The sequence below is a fragment of the Mirounga leonina genome, unplaced genomic scaffold, assembly GCF_011800145.1.
Source record: "Mirounga leonina isolate KUSES-001 unplaced genomic scaffold, KU_Mleo_1.0 Mir_99, whole genome shotgun sequence".
Classification (NCBI taxonomy): Eukaryota; Metazoa; Chordata; class Mammalia; order Carnivora; family Phocidae; genus Mirounga; species Mirounga leonina.
The window spans coordinates 6919368-6942345 of NW_023270971.1; the positions used below are offsets into that span (position 1 = coordinate 6919368).

General features: G+C 46.4%; 3 protein-coding genes across 6 annotated transcripts in view; 2 read left to right on the forward strand and 1 right to left on the reverse strand.

Annotated features, from left to right (window-relative positions):
- Nucleotides 1-22978, forward strand: part of LOC118006793 (proton-coupled amino acid transporter 1) — a 63229-nt gene that overhangs the window by 33773 nt on the left and 6478 nt on the right. The window contains exon 11 of one of the 4 annotated variants that reach the window (XM_034999560.1): nucleotides 7589-8440. The exons of the other annotated variants lie outside the window; for them this stretch is intronic. Within the exon in view, the coding sequence (XP_034855451.1) occupies nucleotides 7589-7860 (272 nt within the window). The 3' untranslated portion in view covers nucleotides 7861-8440. Of the gene's footprint in view, nucleotides 1-7588; nucleotides 8441-22978 lie in introns of those variants that run through there. 4 annotated transcript variants of the gene reach the window in all.
- Nucleotides 8444-12036, forward strand: LOC118006794. The gene has a single exon (XM_034999565.1). It carries the CDS (start codon nucleotides 9981-9983, stop codon nucleotides 11304-11306), a length of 1326 nt encoding a protein of 441 aa, XP_034855456.1. The 5' UTR covers nucleotides 8444-9980; the 3' UTR covers nucleotides 11307-12036.
- Nucleotides 21617-22978, reverse strand: part of FAT2 (FAT atypical cadherin 2) — a 61923-nt gene continuing 60561 nt past the window's right edge. The window contains exon 23 of the mRNA XM_034999567.1: nucleotides 21617-22149. Within this exon, the coding sequence (XP_034855458.1) occupies nucleotides 21617-22149 (533 nt within the window). The remainder of the gene's footprint in view (nucleotides 22150-22978) is intronic.

Consider the following 22978-nt stretch of genomic DNA (forward strand, 5'->3'; position numbering starts at 1 on the left):
ATGTGGGTGAAGCGTAGTGTCCTGGATCTTTGTATGGAAGGAACTCCCTAGAGCAAAGGAACTTAATGCCTTCCCAGGACCTTCTGATTTAATGTTGGGCAGCATTCTATCTAAGGATTTATTACAGGATGGGGCTGGGTAGGAGCCAGGCAGAGGGTGGACTGCTTGGTTTTGCCAACTCCAGCAAGTTGATGGCAATCAAGAATCTCACTTGTCCTTGTATGTAGCCTCTGTTTTGCATACCTTCTGGCCCTGTCTAGTCCAATCCATAGGAAAAGACCACTCAGCAGCTAATCCTGTGCCCGGAGCTACCCATAGGCCACTATTGCCCCAGAGCAACTGAGAAGGAAAGAATGTGATGTATCTTGCTTTTCCAGTAATTTGCCTTAATATATGCTAAGGTACTCTTGATTTTGCTTCTGTCTTCTGCCTGCAACTCCCGATGCTTTGACTCAGATATATATGTTTCTCTGTGGATGGATTTCCAAGTGTTGAAGAGACATTTCATGTGTACAGTGTTTATGATGACAACTTTCAGTGTTCCCATTCTGGAATCCAAAGGGCGCTGGAAGAAAGGGTGGGGGTAGTTCATTCAGATAATTGGCTTTTTTCAAAGTGATTCCTCTAGAAAAGGTAAGTCTGTCTAGGTAAAATGTGCTCTAACTGCCTAGACACCAACTTACTCCTGCTTAAAGAGCTGGGGCAGTGATGCTGGGCCTGATTCCTCTCCTGGCCCCATTTTCTTCTCAAGCCTGGCTTAGCCTCCAGTAGCATATGTCTTACTTCCTGCCAGGTTTCTTTCCCCTGAGCCCCACAGGAGCCAGCAGTCTCTGATTCACAGACCTCATGCTATCCTTAGGTGTCTCTTGGTTTTTGCTTCACTTTTCCTGACTCTGTCTGGGGGTTTCACCTCCCTTGAAGAGTGTGACGCTCAGAGGATACAAGCTGGTTTTGATCTTCAAGCTTACTCAGTTATTTTCCCCTTCTGTGATCTGTTGTGACTTAGCATTGCACAGTCAGCCTATTAAATGATGTGGCCTCTTCATCTCTGAGCACTCGGGTTTCTCTTACCTTCCCTGGAGACTTTGAAGTGATTGTGGGATTGAGGAGAGGCATTTTACTGTAGCACCAACTTAAATGTATTTATGTGAGTTTATTTTGTTTTTGTTTTTTTCTGTACTTTCAGATCTTTTTTGCATAAGGTTAATTGGTATATGATTTTAGAACTTTGCTAGAACTGATTATTTTCAGTTATACCCATAATTTTAATAGCAGTTTGGTTTTTTTGCTATTTATGGTGTTTTCTTGTCCTTTTTCCCAACATTTCCTCCTCTTCCTCACCCTCCACCCCCCAAGGGGAACAGGTGAATTTGGTCCAGACTAATTTTTTTTTTTTTTCCATTTGTAATTACCTTTCTTACCACTCTCTTTAAGGGAACAAACCCAAAGACTGCTGTGTCTACTTTTTGGTGCTTAATTCAGACTGTTGGAGAGGAGGGGAAAGGGGAATATGCGTGTCAGGGAATGGTGCTCATTTTGTTGTGATTGCATATGGAATGGTATTTATTTCCGGCCCATATGTTTGAATTGCACTTAGCAGGTCACCTGTGTGCAGAGTTTGTGTAGGAGAGGCTGGAAGAGGCTGACTCCATAGGGAGTTCAGAGGTATAGGAAGAGTCGTTTCTTCGGGTTCCATGAGGCATTAACCTGTCCTTCAGGGGTTTGTGTTAATTCTCTGTGGCATTTGCCACATGAAACATCTTAACTTCAGTGAAGTATGAACATTTCAAAAACCTATTGTTGAAGATGCAATAACATAAAACAATATCAATTAAAAGGCCTGTTTGGACTGGAATGCATAGTTGTAGAACATTCCAAACAGCCAGACCCAATCGAGTATGAAGCTCCCAGGTCCAAACAGAGTGGCTTCTCGGCACCTTTTGGCCTCTCACACTTCTCCATCCTGCAGCTGCAGAGACAGAGGGCAGCAGTGTTAATGAGCTGTGCACCATGGGCCCCTGTGAACCCTCCTGAGAGAGGCCTCAGGTTCCTCAGCTGTAAGACGTGCAGGGTATCTGATTGCTAAGGCTTCTCTCAAGTCTAAACTGTGATTCTACACAACTGCTTCAAGCCTGATTTTAAATTTCTACCAAAATATTGCTAAAAAAAAAAAAAAGCTAATGTAAAAACATTTCAAGAATGTCTAGATCTGGGGTTACTAAAGAAGAAATTCTGAATATCCCACTGACTTAACAAAATGATTTTTTTTTTTTTTTTTTGCGTTTTATCTTCTGTGTTACTCCTCATGGCTGCACGTTGCATAATATACACAGAACTTTGTCTTTTGCTTTTTATTTGATATTATATCATGAATATGCGTATCCTTCATAAATATTTTCACGGCCACATGATATTCCATTATATTGGCATATTGTATTTACTAAGCTACTCCTTTACTGTTGGACATGTAGGTTGTTTTCCTTGCTTTTGTACTTCTTAATTTATACTCCCACTAAGTGAGATTATATATTGTGTTCAAGACTGTTGTTAATTTTCAAGGTAGATTTCTAGACATTTTAGAGTAACACAGGTAGGCTTCACCAGCATCAATCACAGTGAAACAGCAGAAAGAGCTTCTGGACACAGGGCTGTAGGTGTCCAACATATTTCTCTAAGTGTGTGTTTGTTCTCTTAAGTGCTTTCTCTTCTCTAGTGCATAAGTCAGCTTTTCTGTTGCTGATCTAAAACCACAGGCTCCAGAATCCCAATCAGTTCCTTCTCTAAACATGGTCATTTGCCTTGTGTTGCTTCAGCAGTTAAAAGATCATATTTTAGGGCGCCTGGGTGGCTCAGATGGTTAAGCGTCTGCCTTCGGCTCAGGTCATGATCCCAGGGTCCTGGGATCGAGTCCCACATCGGGCTCCCTGCTCTTTGGGAGCCTGTTTCTCCCTCTGCTTCTCTCTCTCTCTCTCTCTCTCTCTGTCTCTCGTGAATAAATAAATAAAATCTTTAAAAAAAAAAAAAAGATCATATTTTAAGTGTCTCTTAACCCAAAGGGAAGATGTTTTGTAACACCAGTGGGGCCCTCTTGACTAATCACATGGGCTAGCTGAGTTGTCCTCAGTCCTCCATTGCTGTACATGCCACAGCCAGGCTGCTGCAGATGGCGGTGACTTGCCAGTTAGGAGTGTGCTGTCTTCCTCTCTGTATGGGGTGTTCTTGTGAGGGAGCGGGGAGGGAGTAGGGGCAGGATATTCCTGGTTGGCTGCTTCCTGAGGTCTCTACCTTCTTTCTCTTTCTAGAGGGCTTTAACTCAGAGTAAAGACATTTAATGCTACAAGAGGTTTTGGTTGCTCCCATATCTTTCTTAAGTACCTGATTCTCTCTCTGGAATTAGCTAAAACTAGTTGGCCACATTTTGCATGGGGGCAAAACAGGTACCCCTGCTGTTGGAGCCCTTGGGGCTATTTGTGCTAATTTGGTTGGGTCCTCTTGTCTTCCTCTTTCCCCAGCATATTAGTGGGAGGCTCACAATTCTTGCCTTCTCCCCACCCCTCCCCCATTATCTTTCTCCAGTGTCAGGCTTTATTTGGGGTTCAGTTGTGGTGTCTGGTCCAGCTACGACAGGAAGACGGCCTTTGCAGCCCTGTGATCCTGGCTTTAAGAGAAAAGTTTAGCCACTTTTAAAAGATATTTTTGTTAAGCAAGCTTATCTTGTATGTCCTTTATAGTAAAAACAAGGACAAGTTTTTAGATTGCTTTTAAAATGTCATGATGAAGTGGAACATCTCTGTCTAATCTGAGAAAAGATTCTGATCATATAAGCTTCTGTTGCTGTTTCCACTTAATTCTTATCATAGAGTTGAACACATCTGACCTCACTTAAGTTGTATCATGAAGTACCATATGTCCTCCAGGTTAATGGGAGGGAGAGAGGGGGGATGGCAGACTCAGAGCCGGGAGGGCCTGGGCAGGTCATCTGACTTCTCTCCTCCTCAGGCTCATTGTCTCTGATAAAGGTCTCCCTTCTCTTGAGTGGGCTGTAGCATTCATGGAGACTAGGGGCTGGTACCAGAAGACTAATTCACACTCCCTTTAATGACACAAAACCAGGCAGGCTGGAGGCTATGTTTTTGGCACAACCATGTGTCCTCGGAGAGGAATCCCATTGCTCTGCTGTGCCACCGTTGAGCAGTACATGGTGCTTCCCAGTTGACAGTGAGCTGAGGGACATACCCCAGAACACATTCCTAAGTGACTAAACCTACATTGTGTGGTTCCTTAACATTTCAGAGCTGGGTGAGACTTCAGTGACCACCCAGTGTTAGTTAGTACAGTCACTTGACCTCATGGGTGACTGAGCTGAGGCTCCGAATGGTGAGCTCATTTGTGCTAGGACTGGTGGTTGCATTAGCTCACATTTATGAAGCATTCATTGTGCACTTAGTGCTGTAAGTTCTTTATGTGAATGATCTCATGTGACCATCCCTATTCAGCAGTAGGTTAAATAGCTGGCTGGTTAGTGGTGGAGCTGAGATTAGAGCCCAGGTTCTGAGTCCAGAGCCCACACTCTTAGCCACCTTCCTGTACCAGCTTCTCCTAGGGCTCAGTTCTGATTGCTGCCTCGGTGCCATTGCCACCTCACTACTCCCTTGAATTGGAACCATGGGAGCCATCACTATGATGTTGACAGTAGGCGGATGCAGACCCAGGCCCCAGAGAGGGCAGGTGTCCTTTTCCGGGTCACACAGCAGATCAACTCTTGTTGAGCATTCGGTTGCCCATGATGAGAAAGCCATCATTTTGTCATCAGCTTTCTATATTTTTAACTTTCCTCCAAATTCAATCCTAAAGATCTGAGGGAGGTCACCAACTCTATTTAGAAAGAGCTAACGGCTGAAGCAGACTATTTTTAACTTGGAGGGCAAGTTAAAAGCCTATACTTTCTGTGGACTTTCTGAAGGCTTCAGAACACTGAAGGTGTTAATGGATACTTGCCATTATGGTTGGACACTAGAATAAGGAAAGAGGAAGGCATTGCCCCCGGGGCTGTAATACCGTGGCAGAGGCAGATCTGAGACTCAGTATCCTTGTATATAGTATATATACTAGTACTTGTATATAGTATGTATACTAGTATATACATTGCTGCCCATGAAAAGTGGGCAGCACTTTTCCCTTTTGTCATCAGGCTTCAAAACCCTTGCCCTACTTCCTTTGCAGAGCAGAGAGAAGTCAGGGCTGGTTGTATACCGGTTCTCTGCTAAACAATTGCGGTGTATCCCTGTGAGTGTTAACCCACCATCTGACTCCTCCCGTTCTTCACAGACAGGCTCTTTCTGCTGATCAGCCAGCTCCCCTCTTCTCCCTCCTGCGGGTATCATTTTGCATTTTTTTTTTTAAAGATTTTATTTATTTATTTGACAGAGAGAAACACAGCGAGAGAGGGAACACAAGCAGGGGGAGTGGGAGAGGGAGAAGCAGGCTCCCTGCTGAGCAGAGAGCCCGATGTGGGACTCGATCCCAGGACCCTGGGATCATGACCTGAGCCGAAGGCAGATGCTTAACTACTGAGCCACCCAGCGCCCCTGCATTTTTTCTTAATCGTCAGCTCTGTGATGTGACTATACCAGGGGCTTGAGGCCCTGGATTCTAGTCTCAGGTCTGTCACTTTCTATCATTTAACCTCTCTGGGGATGATAATAATGTTGTAAAGTTATATATCCGTGGACCTGAGGCAGATTCAGCCAGTGAGGGGCTGCCTCACAGTGCTGTCTACCAGACACTGAAGGTCTGCCGTGATGGAGGTGCTCTGGGTCTGTGCTGTCCAGGATGGTAGCCGTTAAGCATAGGTAGCTGTTAAATCCTTGAAAGGTGGCCAGTGTGAATGAGGAACTGAATTCATTTTAGTTGACATAGCTTCAGAATAAATGTGAGACAGGCGATGAATCTGTCCCTCCCCTGGTAAGTCTTGGACCCACCTGCCTCTCCTCTTACTGCAGGGAGTGCTATTCCAGTTTAAAAGCAAGTGCTTCTCATAAAACCTGGCTTCGACTAACATAACATAATAAAATAAAATTTAAAAAAATTTTTTATTTTTAAAGTTAAAAACAACAACAACAACAACAAAACCTGGCTTCTAAATGCAACCCAGTCCTTTTATCTGTAGCTCAGCCAAAGAAGCAGTGATCAATGCAGGCAGTCCATCAGAGGAGTAAAATTGACCTGAGGGAAGATTGGCACCCTTGGACTGAGGTGTTCTGGCAATCTCACCACTGTGGTGCCTTCCTCAGAATGACTTGGCTACATTGCTTTATGAAATGGAGTTGGAACAGAAGCTCCCATGTAAGACGTAACTGATGGGAATCAGTGAGGTCAGGGATATATATGCTCTGGATCCCAGTCTCAATGCTGAGGACCTCCAGTTGGAGCCTGGGGGAAGATAATTCGTCAAAATACATTTGATTACTAATGAGTTAATGATGCACTTTTCATGGGCAGCAATGTATATACTAGCAATGATGATAGGAACTGTCTTAGGAGCCTGTTGTATGCCAGGCCTTGTGGTAAGTGCCTGTGTCAGCTCATTTCATCATCATGATCTCTCTGTGACTCAGGAGTCATTTGTATCCTCATTTTGCCAACAAGAAAACCAGGGAATAAAAGGGCGCTGTAACTTCCCCCAGTGTCACTCAGCCAGAGCCAGGATTCAGAGACAAGAGCCTAATTCCAGAGCCCATAATCCTCCGTCAACTTGTGAAACATTGGCTTTCATTCCGCAACCCCAGTGGAAGGCTGAGTCCGATGGGCACGGTGGGACCAGTGGGCACTGGAGTAAGTGCGGTCAGTGGAGCCTCCTCCCCGTAGTTGGACGGCGGGGCACTTGGGGCCGGGGTGTGGAAGCCCACGGATTTCCTAATGCAGCCCTCCATTCTGTGTCACTTCCACGTCGCTCTCATATGCCCGGGCCTACATTTCAGGTGTGGGAGCCGCTTGATTGTCCTGGCATAGGCATGTAGTCATTGTGTGGGGCCTGGCTCCTCAGGTCAGCCTGCACCCTGAATTGCTTCTACTTGCCCTGTAGGAAAATGCTCCGTGAAATGGGGTTTATCCGTGGTATCGTTCCAGGACGGCTTTTTCCCCCTGTTTTGTTCCTTGTCAGTTAAGTAGAGATGTTTGTGACGGAGGTACCCTCAGTGGTACAAAAATGACCAGTCGCTCAGAAATAGTCCACCTCCTTTTCTGCTCCAGCCTCTCTCCCCTGGTAGGGACCAGACTGCCCTGGAATGTAATTTTGTTCGTTTGCTTCAGAAAGATGGAAGTCATGTCCTGTAGCAGAAAAAGCTGAAAGCCAGGAGATCTGGGTTCCAGTCCCAGTTCTGCCGACCTTGCAGTGAGACCAGGTTGTTCCACACCTGTGGGCATTTGTTTTCTCATCTGTGGAATGAGAGATTGGACTGGATAATGTCTGAGTTCCTGCAGAGCTCTCCATTTGAGATGAAGGACACTTTAGCTAAATTTGTTCAACAGTGAGGAGGTCTCTTCCAGCTCTGGGCAGTCTTGAACAGACATGTCCTCTCTCCTGCAGGCATCTTGGCCATCCTCATTCCCCGCCTGGACCTGGTCATCTCCTTGGTGGGGTCCGTGAGCAGCAGTGCCCTGGCCCTCATCATTCCGCCCCTCCTGGAGATCACCACCTACTACTCGGAGGGCATGAGCCCCCTCACCATCGCCAAGGACGCCCTGATCAGCATCCTGGGCTTCGTGGGCTTTGTGGTGGGGACGTATGAGGCCCTCTACGAACTGATCCAGCCAAGCAGTGCTCCCATCTTCATCAACTCCACCGGTGCCTTTGTATAGCGATCTGGGTGCATTCCCTACAGCTGCCCACCCCACCCCTGTGTGTTCCCCAGCACCTGGCCCCAGAGCCTCTGGTAGGGTTCAGGCTCTGGGGAGAGGCAAGGTTGCTGTCAGGGAACCCCTCTACCTGATACCTCGGTACCCTGGACCAGGTGGGGCTGAGGGCAGGGGAAAGAGTGGGTAGCAGATATGCAGAGGTCCCTCTTAGTGGCCGTGCCATCCCTGTTCATTTGTACTTAATTTAACCTAGAACTTTTAAACTTTTTTCCCTCATCATGTCTCCCTTACCTGCCCCCCTCCTTTCTGTCCCAAATTATTCCTGTTGCACAGCTCACTTTATTTAAAAATCTTAGCATCCCCCACCTCATGTTTTCTCCTTTCCAGGCCCAGGCCTGGATTAAATGAGTGGGAACCCCCTCTCCTTATAAGGCTGGACCTATCTCTTTCTCAGACCTCTCCCAAATATTTTACCTCAGTATCCTCCTACCTATTCAAGTCTCCAGGAGATGTCTGGACCTACCTACTAGTTTAAAACCAGCCCCCAAAGCTGGAGCTTTTAATCTTTACTCTCTTTGGCTTGTGACCCTCGGCAACACCTTCTCTGAATTCCTCGCATGGGTCACAATGTTGTATTCTTAGTTGCTTTAGCTTCTGAAAGGTATCAAGTGCTGCCTAAATTGAAAATATTTATATTTTATTTAAAATCAGCTTTTGTTTTTAGACTCTGTCTCTAGATCTGGGGTTATTGTGAGTTGTTCCTTCCTCAGTAAACTTTTACTAGGCTTCTCCTGCTGAAAAGAAACTTGCTCCAGGAAATGTGTGCTTAGGTCCTCAGCATTCTTGGCTGAGTACCCCAAAGGTTTTAATCAGGATCACCTAAATGTGTACCTCTGTGGGGAGGTGTATACTTTACCTCCCACTGACCAGCCTGATTTCATATTGAGAAGATATGAAGGACTCAGGATATGTTTGCCAGTGCACGAGGCCGAGGAAAGGATGGCCGAGTGGGATGTGCTTCTGTCCATGGGGGGCTTATAAAATGGGCCACTTTGTGCATTCAGGCCTGTTTTTCAGCCTCAGCCCCTGACAGGCACAGGGCACGGTAGCATTCGGTTGCCAGCATGTCGGGAAGACACCCACACTTTGCCGTGGGTGAGAAGATGAGGCCAGTGTGCACAGAGAGTGTGAAATTAAGTTCATAGAACTAAGAAGCAGCTGGTCTGACACTATGTGTGGTGCTTGGTTGTTTACAGTCAACGAGGCCAGGGCAGCAGCAGTGCCTTGCCCCAAGCTGCCTCCACAACCTAGACTTCTAAAGGGAACCACTTGGTAGGGACTTCAGTCCCCTGTGTTCTAAACACTAATTGTGACCCCGTCCCTCCCCTGCATGCCTCCCTGAGTGTCAGAAATAGCCTCAGGGGTGGCTCACCTCAAGGTCAGCCTTCAGATTTGGGAACAAACTGCAGAGAAAGCAGAGAAAGGTGCATTGCCTTCGTTTTGGCTGCCTCTTCTCCCCTCTTGGTGTGAGAACTATTTCAGGAGGGCATTCATTAGCTCTCCATCCCCTGAGCTCTGTGTGTGTGTGTGTGTGTATGTGTGTTCATGCACATGGAATAGGGGCGTGCTGTCCTCCACTCCTGTCCCCAAGCTCTTACTTCCTTAGAGATGCAGTTCACCCTGCAAGTTAGAGAGTAGCACAAATTCATCAGGGGTCTTGTTCTTCTGTGTTTCACCAAAGCTCATAACCTCCCACACACACACATCCTAGCCCTAGCTTTTTCTTTCTCTTCTTTTCCAAAACTACGTTCTCATTGCAGTGACTCCCAACCTACTCATAATTTATTAAGTTAGAGAGATGTGATCAGTTGTGATTTGGTCTCCCTTAGGAGCATGATACTTTTCACCCACCCTTTCTGTGGTCACCAGCAGGTGCTTATATGACCGAGGCTCTAACTGGAGGTGGCAGTGGCCCTTCCCTGTGAAGCCTCTGGCCTAGAAGTTACCAAAGTGGGTTCAAGGATTGTCCTCTTCTCTGTGCAAGCCCCAGGCTCCAGCTGTCTTTCCACCGCAGTCCTGAGAGTTGTTCGCAGTGAGAAGGCATGGGCCAGTAGAAGGATCAGATGTGTGTCCTGCCCACAGCTTCTGTGACTTGGGGAGCTGCTAGAGGCCGTCCTGTCCAGGTGGGTTGTAAGGCTGGATCTGAGGACTGGGCAGTACAAAACTGTGCATTTTGCAAAATGCAAATTATTGCTTCAGGGTCCCTGGCCTGGAAAATGTGGTGTGTAGGAGAGATGGCACTAGCTTTGGGGCTTCTGGAAGCTAATTTGGCATGGCCCTCTCCCTGTTTGTTCTTTTTCTTGTGCTCCTGCTGCTTCAGAAGACCTAGGCAGGGTGCATCCTGTTGGTGGGCCTTTCCGGTTGTGCACTTAGGTGTAAAGTCAAGGGCCAGCCAGAAGATGGAAGTAAGAGGAAGCCCTTTCTCTTCTCCTGGAAGTAGCCCTCTGCGCCAGCTCAGGGAAGCTTACTCTTCTGCCCACGAGGCTTCTTCAGTCAGGGAGCCTGCCCTGGTATCTTCCCAGGGCTCTTTAGGAACCAGCTGCCTGGGTTCTCCCCGTGCCCCCGCCCTGGTGCCTGGTAAGAAGGCCCAGCACGACCAGAAGTCTGGTCAAGGAGCAACAGAGCGAGGCTCTCTGCAGTGCGAGGCTGCATCTGCGGGGCCACAGGCAAAATGTGCAGCTTTCTGGCCCACTACTGTCAGGCGCTGTGTCCCTCCCCCGGGCTCCCCAGTGCAACCTCAGACTTCCATGAGCTCTGAGGTAGCTTTTCCGAGCCCCTTGTTCCCTCCTGTAAATGCTGCTGTCGGGAGGTGTCCACCTCTCTTCTGGCAACGTACCTCCTCTTACATGCAGGTATTTGCTGGGGAGAGTATGATCTGGCGTCTTCTGTTTAATTTTCCTAGAAGTTGTCACCATTCACAAGTGTCATTATTTATGCTAGGAGCCCTTCAGCTGTACAAACCTTGGTCAGATATATGTGAATGTGTGGCGGCTCTTAGCTCAGAACCCGCAGCTCAGCCTTCCATCTCTGCCACTCACCTCTCCAGCCAAATTCATTGGCTGGTGCTCACTACTTACTCCACCCCCATGAAAGGTACAATTTGCCATTTTTTCAGTTGTCTTAAAGCGATGATCCCAGGAAGGAACCTTAGGAAATCTGTCCCTCTTCCCTGTTCTCCTAGCTTACTTTTTTCTTCTCAAATGTCTCCCTTCCTAAATTATAGAATATCATCTCTGTTTAACACTACGTATTCACCTCATGTTTTTTGGAAGTGCAAAATCTCACTTTGTGTCTGTTTACAGCTCTCTCTATTCACTCATTACTCACAGACTCGTTTAAAAGCGGAGGCCCCGAGGCACAACTCCGTATCAGTGGGTTTTATTTCATAGCTGATCGATGTTAAGGCGGGCCCCAGCATCAGCCCTGATCGGAACTCGAAGCTACTTCCTGACAGCAGAGACACAAAGTGTCAGTGGCATGACGTGATTAGGGAGTCGGCTCCAAGTCTGCCTTAGAATTAAATTTTCCAAAGTACATTACAAATCTCCAAGACCATTAGGGGGAAAAGGAGAGGGTGTGGCTTGTCTTTGAAAATCATGGTCAACACTTTTAGACAATTTAATTAGTCCTGCTGTTTGCAATGCTCTTTGCTCTGACAGCATCAGCTTGTGATATTTCTTCCCTGTTCTTTGTACCACTGGGCCATTCTCAGGCCAGGGGATGTAAGTGGTGCTGATATGTGGTTACCAGAGTGGGGAGTGGGGGATGAGGGTGGAGGGTGCCTGTTTTAAGCTGTGTTCTTTTGTTTAAATCAAGGTGATGCTGGGGAAGCTGTTTTGTTTTAGTGAACAATAAAATCATGTAACTCTCTTGTAAACCATGTCAATGAGTGTGTGAATAAGATGAATATGAGAAACTACCATCCCCAGGTCTTGGTAGCCAGACAGGACCACATATATCATCCTGCGTGTGTGCCTACGTGGGTGTCTATTTCTCACATGGTATGTGTAGAGATGTAGACCATGCAGGAGCTCCCAGAAGAATTTGTTTTGGGTTCTGCAAATGGATCATGTGTTAAACTTTTCTTTTATCAATAAATGAGTTTTATTTTTTATTTTTGAGAGGTTTCGGTCTGCATCTTTGTTTTCACCTTTTTTTCTTTTTAAATATCACTCAGATCTCTTTACTAGCTCTTACTAGGTCAAAATGTTTGTAGTTTATGTCACAGAGCTCATCCGGGGGAGTAGTGCAAACAGTACAACCACCTATGGAATTGAGAGTTCCCAAGAAAGGGAAGTTGTTTTTTTGTTAGACAATCCTGCTTTTCTTGAAAACTTGAGTAGGAACTCTCAGCCCCGTCTGTGTATATCAGATGACCGTAGTTGACAGGGATGATGGTTAGTTTCACATGTTAACATGGCTGGGCTATAATGTTGAATAACCCAGTTATTCAATCAAACACTAATCTAAGTGTCGCTCTGAAGTTATTTTGTAGATGTGGTTGATGTCTACAATCAGTTGCCTTTAAGTAAAAGTTTATCCTCAAAATGTGGGTGGGCCTCATTCCAATCAGTTGAAGGGCCTTAAGAGGAAAACTGAGGTCTAAATGGGGAAGAAGAAATTCTGCCTCAAGACAGCAGCATCACCTCCTGTACAAGAGTTGCCAGCCTGGTAGCCTGCCCTATAAATCTTGGACTTGCCAGCCCTGACCATCACATAAGCCAATTCCTTGAAATCCCACCCCCTCCATATATATATATATATATTTGCAGTGGGGAGATTGATTTCAGAACAGTGGAAGAGGTGACTCCTGTCCCCTGTTGTCACATTAAAAGGGAAAACAAGACCATCTGAGCTGCTTCTTAGGTGATCTGAAAACCAATCTTGGGGGGCTACTGAATTAGACTCCTTTAAAAGCAGAGGCCTCAAGGCACACTACTGAAGTATAGCACTTTACGGAGAGAGGAAGGCAGGGAATGTATTATGACTCCTTTTGATTACCAGTATTATTTCTGGAACTCGGGGTCACAGGGATTCAGTGACCGTTCCAAGTCATCAACCCTTAAGTGGCAGCATTAGGATATACACCGCAGCAAGCCCTGTGATTCCAGAACCCAAGTGCTTCCCAAAGGCACTGACTGCCTCCCCTTCTTTGTTACAGCCTCAGGAGGGAGGTCCACCTTTAGGGATTATTGTGAGGGTTAAAGAGAATGTTCTGAATTTCTTGGCATGAGAGCTTATGAAGCATTTTCTGAAACATTAGCCGAATTGAAGAAAACCAAGACTCAGAAGCAGTTTTACTTGTTTTGTGGTTTTGCGTCCATTCATTATAGTCATATCTCACTCACTTCCTTTGTGGAGAGCATTCAAAGCTTTTTAGATTGTTCACCTTTTCACATGTTTGTTCCTGCTTATGTTTACACTTAATGGCTATAACCCCTCCTTCCAGGTAACAAGGGCCCTCAAGGTAAGCCACTGCACTGCTGGAGGCATAAATTGAGTGACAGTGGACTGAATTTGGACCCTAAACTTGGGGCTCTTTGCTAAGTAGGCTTGCTTCCTCAGATTCCGCCCGTTGCAGACGTATGCAAGAAACTGTGTGTATCTTTAACTGGTACACTTCACTAGACCCTTGGTCATTGATCTCCCTCCCCCCACTCATTTTGGGGGAAAAAAATTGGAGTATAATCTACATGTAGTAAAATTCAGCTGTTTCTTAAGTGTACAGTTTGATGAGTTTTGACAAATGCATTTGACTACTATTTCAATCAAGATATGGAATGTTTGTTTTACCCTAAAAAGTTCCCTTGTGCCCCTTTGTAGTCAATTCCATCCCCATGCTCACTTGACCCTTGGCAACAACGGATATGATTTTTCTGTCTCTCGTTTTGCCTTTTCTAGAATGTCATATAAATGCAACCATCAAGTATGGAGTCCTTCGTGTCTGGCTTCTTTGACTTAGCATAATGCTTTCTATATTATCTGTATCGTGCCTTGTATCATTAGGTTTATTTCTTTTTATTGCCAAATAATATTCCATTGTATGGACGAGCCATAATTTGTTTATTCATTCACCGATTGTTGGACATTTGGGTTGCTTCCAGTTTTCGGCTATGATGAATAAAGCTGCTATAAATATTCATGTACAGACCTTTGTGGAGACATATGTTTTCATTTCTCTTGGATAATACCTAGGAGTGGAATTGTGGGTTTGTATGGTAAGTGTATAATAACTTTATAAGAAATTGAAAAATTGTTATTCTGGAGTGACTCTGCTATTTTGGATTCCTACCAACAGTTTTTAAAAGCTCCAGTTGCTCCATATGTTCACCAGTACTTCATATAATGGTCTTTTAAATTTTAGCCAGCTTAATGGGTATATAGTAGTACTTTTTTTTTTTTTTTAAAGATTTTTTATTTATTTATTTGACAGAGAGAGAGATAGCTAGAGCAGGAACACAAGCAGGGGGAGCGGGAGAGGGAGAACAGGCTTCCCGCCGAGCAGGGAGCCCAGTGCGGGGCTCGATCCCAGGACCCTGGGATCATGACCTGAGCCGAAGGCAGATGCTTAACGACTGAGCCACCCAGGCGCCCCTATAGTAGTACTTCTTTGTGGTTTTAATTTGCATTTGCCTAATGACTAGTTATGTCCTGCACCTTTTCCTGACTTATTTGCCATTGGTCTGTCTTCTTTAGTGATGTATTTTAAAATTTAGCTTTCTTAAAAATTGTAAAGCTTTTTGTTTTGAAGTAATTATGGATTCACACGTACAAAGAAATGTATGGGGAAGTCCAGCGCACCCTTCTTCCAGTCTCCCCCAATGTTAAAATCTTGTATAACTATATTACATGACCAAAACCAGGAAACTGACATTGACACAATATATAGAGCTCATTCAGACTTCTCCAGTCAACATATGCACTCACTTGCACATGTGTGTGTGTCTTTGCGTGTGTAGCTGTAAGCAATTTTATCGTATGTGTAGCTTCCACCACCCCAGTCAAGATGCTTATCTGGACCATCACCACAAGACTCCTTCATGCTGCCCCTTTATAGAGACACACTCACCTCCTCTGCTCCCCCTACATCCCCAAACCTGGGCAACCACTAATCTGTTCTTCATCTCTATCATTATGTTACTTCACAAATGTCATATAAATTGAATTACACGGTATGTATCCTTTTGAGATTGGCTTCTTTCACTCAGTATAATTTCCTTGATGATCATTCAAGTTGTTGCCTATATTAATAGTTTGTCTTTTTTTTTTTATTGCGAAGTCATATTCCATGGTATGGATGTACCACAGTTGTTTTAACCATTCACTCATGGAAAGAAATCTGCATCATTTCCAGGTCTGGCTATTATAGATAAAGCTGCTATGAATATTCACTCGGGTACAAGTTCCTGCATGAAAATGTTTTTATTTCTATGGGATATATATCCAAGAGGGCAATTGCTGAGTTGTATGTAAGCCCATTCTTAGTTTTAAAAGGAACTTCCGAGCCATTTTCCAGAGTGGCCATACCATTTTACATTTCTACCAGCAATGTGTGAGTTACTTAGTTTCTCCACATACTCGTCAGCATTTGGTATTGTCATTATTTTTTATTTTAGCCATTTACCAGATCTTGTAAATGTTTTGTTGGATATACCCCTAAGTATTTAGTTTTCTTTGGAGCAATTGTAAATGGTAATGTGTTTTTAATTTCTATTTCCATGTGTTCATTGGTAGTCTGTAGAAATGCAACTGATTTTTGCATGTTAATCTTGTGTCCTACAGCCTGTCTGTACTCAGTAGTTCTATGAGTTTTTGTCTAGATTTCTTGGGATGTTCTGTGTAGACAGTCATGTTGTTTGCATACAGAGATAGTTGTATTTCCTTTTTTTCCCATCCTGTATACTTTTTTTTTTTCTTACCGCAATAGCTAGAACTTCTAGGACTATGTTAAAAAAAGGAGTTGGTGACAGTAAACATTCTAGTCTTGTCTCTGATCTTACAGAGAGAACATTCAGTCTTTCACCCTTAAGTATAATATAAGCTTTAAGATTTTTATGGAAGTTTCCCTCTATGTCTGTACTGAGAGATTTAAAAAAAAATCATGAATAGGTGAATTTTGTCAAATTTTTTTTCTTCATCAGTTGACATGATCTTACAATTTTTCTTTTTTCACTTATTGATATGGTAGATTAAATTGATTGATTTTTCAATATTGAACCAGCCTTGCTTACCTGGATTAAATCCTACTTAGTCATGGTATGTTATTCTTTTTATATATTGTTTTGTTCTCACCCAGACTCCAGAATGATGCCTTTTTGTAAATGAGCAAAACCATATGCCATAACTGCTATTCTTGGCATAAGTGTACTTTTGCCTCAGGCCAGGTTCCCAGCTGCTAAAGTGCTGCATAAAGCCTGCACGTGTTTCCTTAGGACAGTTTCTCAACTTTGGTATTATGTACATTTGGGGGTAAATAATTCTTTGTTGTGGAGAATGTCCTGTGCATTGTAGGATGTTTAGCAACATCCCTGGTCTCTAGCCACTAAATGCCAGTTGTGGAATCCAAAGTGTCTCCAGACATTGCCAAAGGTACCCTTGTGTGGGGGGTTGGGAGTGGAAATCATCCCCCTCTCCTATTGAGAACTACTGCCTTAATACATTTAAGCTCCTTCTTACCCCTAGCTGGAGGGATTTTTTTTTTTTTTTATCTTGGCCATGGAACAAAGGTAAGTGTGTGGTTATGGATGCTGCAAAAAGATCTGCCTTTTTAATAGTAGTGATAAAATATATAACATCTTTTGAGCCTTTACTATGCCAACTACGCTAAGCACATTACCTGTATTCTCTTCTAATACTCATGTCCAGTGAGGGAAGGCGCTGGTAATATCCCCACTTCGCAGACTGAGGCATAAAAGGTTAAATAACTTAACCAAGAACACACATTTTCTGAGTGGTGGAGCCAGGTCTGTCTGACTGCAAACCTCGTACTGCCCCTGAGATCTGCCTCTCTGCCACTAACTCTGTTACTCACAACCCTCAGTGGACAGGGGACATTTCCAGGCCCCAGTCTGGATGCCTAAGTCCTCCCACACTCCAACCCCAACATATCAGGACTACCCACCATTGCCCAAATACTTAAAACCTCTAGGCCTTTGCTTTGGGCTTTTCCCTTAGCCTGGCTGGCCCTTCTCTGTGCAAAATCTGAAGCTCAATTTTAAGATCCAGCTCAGATGGCTGCTCCTCTTTAGAATCTTCCCTGGCTACGTCAGTCATAATTTATGACTCCCTCCTCAGCAGAGCAGTAACATCCCTTCTCTGGCTAGCCTCCTCTCTACTTATGCTAGAAAGCTGTGACTACTTGGTCACTCCCTAGATCATGGGCTGCTGGCGGCATTGATCGGATCGGGCTTGATCTTCCAGTCCTTGTCTGTGCGGGCTAATCTTGTATCTGGAATTAGCTGGTTACTAAATTCAGTGTGGTTTCCTTTAGTAGGGAATGGAGCCTGGCCTCTAAGGAGTTGACATCGTTATATATACTTTTAGTTTTGTATCAGTCTAACCAAGCACTTTCCTTGGTTGGACCCTGTAGATTTGTTGAGGAATCTTAAGAAAATTCTAAAGGCTTGTCTTTTCCCAGCTGGGTCCTTGAGAAAGTTCCTGCTCTTTACTTGGTGAGACCTCTTGTGCCTCTCCTCAAGACAGAGCTAGCAGAGGCTGCCTGAGGTCTTCTAAAGTCTGTCCTTAGACACTGAAATGTGGGTTGTTGTCCAGCACCTGGGCCCAGTTCACCAGTTCACCATGGGCTATCAGGAAGGGCCACCTGTTCTATACCAAACCAGCCGTGGGCCTTGGGCAAATCACTCCATATCTCAAAACTTTATATACTGTATTTTTCTCTTTCTGTCTTTTAGAATCTCCATAATCTTCGGTCCAAAAGAGAATGGTTTTCCTCCCCAAGGTCTAGGGCTCTGCCCTTCTTCACCCAGCTACTCATTTTGAGGTTCTAGCCCTGGCCTCAGTCCTCCCCGCCAAGACCTCAATGTGTCCCCTCCAGAGCACTGCTCCAATTTCTAGAAGATACATTGGCTTTCTCTGTTAGGCCTTGATAAACCCCATGTGCTGGTATAGTTGTGCAGGCCTCCACCACAGCCCTCTGAATGAGCGGGCTCACAACTCCTTTGCTGTTGTCCAGTGGATTCCATCTGCCCTCCCACCCTGGACATGGTTGTGAGTCCTCACTTCCACCTGTCCTGCTTGCTGTCTAGCAATGCTCAAGGTTGCTGCGGCACTCTTACCATCCAGTCTCAGAACTGGATCACACAAGTGGCTTGGGGTTGAGCTGACCCCACCTCCCAGGATCCAGACACTTTGTCTGTTAATACCACTTAGAATTACGGTGATACTCTTGGCCTATGAGCTCATTAGACTAAGCCCTCTCAGTCCTCCTTGCTGCTGTTCCTCCATCCCCTGATGTCCTATGTCATGGACCCAAATGTAAGGCAAATATCGGGAGTCAGACGCCCCAGATTAAATCCTGGCCCTGTCACCCATGAACCGGGTGACCTCACTTTAAGTCACTAACATAAGTTACAAACCACCTAATTTATGTGTGTCTCTGTCCCTCTGCCTGTGAATGGAGACAACAGTACTTACCTCATGGGGTTTCTGTGAGGATTAAATGAGACAAGACCTGTCAAGTGCTTGCACAGCACCTGCCATATAGCAAGTGCCAGTGAGCAGTGGTAGTGAAGAGGATTATGGTGAACTGTAAAAATGCCCAGGCTGGAGGTCAGGAAACCTGTATCTTTGCCTTTCTTTGCCACTGTTATGCTGTGTAAGACTCGGGACGTTTGGAACCAGAGCCCCAGGGGCTTGGGATGGGAGAGTTTCCCTGAAAACCTTGGAGTCTATCACAGCCCAGTAGGCTGTCTTGATCCCAGAGCGCCCTCTGGTGGTTGACAGGTGAAGGTGCAGGCTCGGGAAGACAAAGGGAAGGAGGGGCCTGTTCTGGAAAGGTGGGCTGGGTGGAGAGAGGCTCCCCCTTCCTGAAGGTGGAGAGCAAGTTGTGTTTTAGGGAGATAACCAGGCTGGGTGCAGACCTGAATGTGGGTCTTATCTCTGTGAAGTGTTAGCTGCAGGACCTCAGACAAACCCTTCTCCTCTGTGGGCCTTGGGATGAGGAACATCAGGAATGAAGATGCACTAGATCAGAATTTCCCAAAGATGATTGAGCAGACCCTGGACGGTCATTTTAAAAGTCTGAATGTTTATGTGTTTTCATGTGTTCTAGAAAAAATAGTAACTTTCAAGTCCTTTAGTTTATGGATGTGTCATTTTAAGGTGAATAAAAATATTTTTTTAAAGTTGGAATGCACTAAAAGAAAATTATTAAGTATATAATGATACAGGTGGTATTAGAACAAAAATCGTAAATTAAGTGATAAGCAAAACAGAAGTCGGGGCAACATTGGACTTGCTTATATATGCTTTCCTGCACAGTTCTGAGAAGTTAATCTTACCTACATACTATCTGGTATTATTTCCTAGTATAATGGTCACCATTTATTGTTTATGCTTCTAAACAACAGGAAGCCAATTCATACCTGCCTGAGGCCACACTGGTGTGTGGCAGAGGGGGTTTGGAACAGAGCATGTCCAGCCCCAGAGCCACAGTGTGCTGGGGTGCCTCTCATGGATGTGCCTTCTCTGCCCACCTGCACCGGGAACTCCTCGGCAGGGACTGGGCTTTCCAGTCTCGGTGTCTCCTGCAAGGCCTGTGTCACAGCTGCCCGGTGATGTTCACCTCCGGCTGGGCCTTGGGAGTGAGCCGTGGAGCAGTAGCCGTAGGCTGGCTCCGGGCACCAGGAGGGCTGGCTTCCCGAGCCCTGTGCTATAAAGCTCACTCTCCCCGTCCAGTGCCATGTGGTGCAGAGGGTGCTGGCCAGGGTCGGCAGTCCTGAAGTCTTGTCCCAGGCCATTCACGCACCTGCTGATTAGTGGACTTGTCCACTAACTGTGGGCAGTTGTGTTGGAATTAGAGGTGTTTTCCCTGAAGAGTGTTCTGGGCCCTGCCCCCAGAGGTTCTGATTTTTTTGTCTGGCTCTGGGGCTCACAGATCTATATTTTAGCCATTTTGCTAGGTTTGGGAATCACGGTGCTTGATGACCTCAAGGGTCCTGTCTAGCCCCCAAATTCCTTGAACCTCAGCTTGGCAGGGCTCGTAGACCCTCGTGCCCTTCCCCTGACCCAACCCCAAGCAGGACAAGTGACATACAAAATAACCGTAAAAAAGACTCTTTATTATTAAAAAAAAAATAACAAATGGCCAGTGAAACTGTGCATTCTGTCACTCACATGCACAGTTACACACACAGCTGTGAGCCATTTGAATGAATACGCCCTCACCCACAGAGCTCCCTCTGTCAGCAGCAACCCTGTGGGTGAGAGTCTCTGTTGCTCATCCTTTTGATTTTTGCCTCCAGAAACAACACAAATGAAAAATCAGTGGACCGGAGAAAGGGATTGGTAGGGGCGGGAGTGGCAAGGCCACCAGAATTCTCTGGTCCCTGCCACTCCTGGCTACATACACTCTACACATGTACACACATCTATACATGAGGTGCCCACATGTGCAGACACGTGCCCACATTGACCCTCCATGCATAGGGTTGAGTCACTGCAGGTAACACTTAGATTGGCAGGCATCTGAGATGGAGGGGCAGGAAAAGGCAGAGTGTCCAGCCTGGACACTGAAGTCCAGCTCCACGCCTCCACCCTTCCCTGATGCCCCGAATGGGGAGTTCTTAGTACCTTGTGTCTAGGGAAGAAAAATCCCTTTGGGGCAACTCATCCAGACAGCAAGGTTGAAAAGTGCCTAAGAATTTTAAAAAATGAAGAATAGGTCCTCCCTGCCTTTGGCCCAAAGTGCTTGAGAAACTTGGGCTGAAGAACCCAGAGTTCCATGAGGTCTGAATTCCTTAACCAAAAAGGTTCAGGGCTGCAGGAATCCTGGCAGGTACTGCCTGGTGGAAAGTCATATGACTTAACGAGGCAGAGCAAGTTCCTTGGACTCTGCATTAGAGGAGTGGGGCCCCAGGAGACTGAGGCCAAGTGATGCTCCTCGGGTGCCCTTGTCGCCCCAGGCCTAGCACAGTGCCTCACACTGAGCAGATGCTGCAATTATGTGTGAACGAGGCAGGGTGCACAGGTGACTTGGTGACCTGCCCACCTGCTGCTCACCTCTCAGCCCCTAGAGGATGCCTTGTGGCCCTCCAGGGTCAGATGACCCTGGACCTTGTCTCTGTAGCTGATGTAGTAGGTGCCTGTCAGGTGGATGGCCTCCAGAATGGAGCTGTGGGCAGCTGTCAGAATGCTCCCTGACAGAGCCACCTCCCTGGGGACTGAGAGATGGTGGGCAGTGAGACAGACTGCCTCTTGCCCATCCTAGGAATCGGTTTGTCCTGGTTTCCCAGGGTTAACTGTTCTGTACCTCCCCTTCCTGCTGAGGGCCCTTGTGCTGTTTTTGGAGCTCCACCCTCAGCTTCCCTCCATCCTCAGGGACTCGCTGGGGGTCTGCAAGAGCACATTTCAAGGTATGGCAGCCTGGACTGGGGATGGGGGCTTCCCTCCCACTTTTCCAGCCATGCTCAACTCACTCCTCCAAGTCCTTGGCTTCCTCCCTGCCTTCCTCTGAGGATAGCTAGAACATAACCTCCTCACAGCTCCCATAATCACTCTCCACCATATCAGAGCCCTCATAGTTGGCGGGAGCCTGGGTCTGGCCCCGCCCTGTGAGATGCCCACCCCCAACCTCACAGTCAGCATAAGAGGGCCCAGCCCGGCTGAGGCGCATACTCACCCCTTTGTAGCCCCCCTCTGCCAGGCAGGGCCCTCCCCCTCCCTGCCGGAACTGTGAGTGGTAGTAGCTGATGGCCGTGTACTCGTTGAGACAGGGGGCCAGCAGGTGTTCCCGGGGACTGGGGGGCCGTGGGGGCATCAGATCTTCCAGGTTCTGGTTGCTGTAACGGGGTGGGAGGGGTGCCCGCTTGTTTTCCAGCTCCAGTGGGAAGGGGAAGCCCCCATAGAGGCCAGTGGAGTCCGGCATCACGGGTGGAATCTGGTGGTGGTGAGGCGACGGCGGCAGAGGGCCAGGTGTCACTTCCGAGTGGGGGTATTCCCAGCGTTCCTTCCTGGAGTAAGTAGGGGGCCAGACCGTAGCTCCGCCTGGGCACACTGAAAATGACAAGATAGGGTGAGCACAAGATAGGGTGAGTCTCCTTGGTGAAGGTTTCAGCAGGCCTTTTAGCTGCTATACATGATTCAGCGTGTGGTAGAACCAGGCAGAAGAGTGCATGGGTATGTGGCCATCGATGTGTGTTGTGTCTGGCAGCTTAGACTGGTACCTAGAATTCAACGGGGCCACCTTCAAGGCCAGAGGTTTAACCCAAAGCCAGCTCATATTGTAAACCTGTGCCAATGGTCTGAGAGTCAGTGAATAAGGGAAGAATATGGATGACTCCATGTAGCCTGCTCGCCTCTGCTGGAAACAGCAGCTCCGTCCCAACTCCTGCTGGTGACTTATGTCTCCTTAACAGAAGGAAACGGACACAGTTTGGACTGGGGGAGGGTGATGGCATCTGTTACAGAGGGTGATTAAATGAGATGTGGCTTGGAAGATTGGAGACCAGGCTTCCGTGGTCCTTCTCTGTCCCTGCTACTGAATAGTTGGGTGAATTAGAACAAGTTACTGTGTCTTTATGGGCCCCGATTACCCTATCAGCAAGAAGTTTATGAAAATATCTTTTTTAACTATTGGTGAATAAGCCAGAAAATATAAAGTGCTTTACAAATTCACCTCCTTTCGAGCCAAAGAGGAGAGTGAGGTGAAGACCCCTCCTCTAGGTCAGTCAGGTCTGGCCCAAGGCTGTCATACCTCCAGACTGGGTGGCCAAAAGCTTGGACTACTGCTCTTTCCTTTCCCAGAAAAGCACAAAGGAGCAGAAGCCCCCCCTTTCACCCCGGGGATCCCATTTACCCCTATCCAGGGTCTACAGGTTTCTGC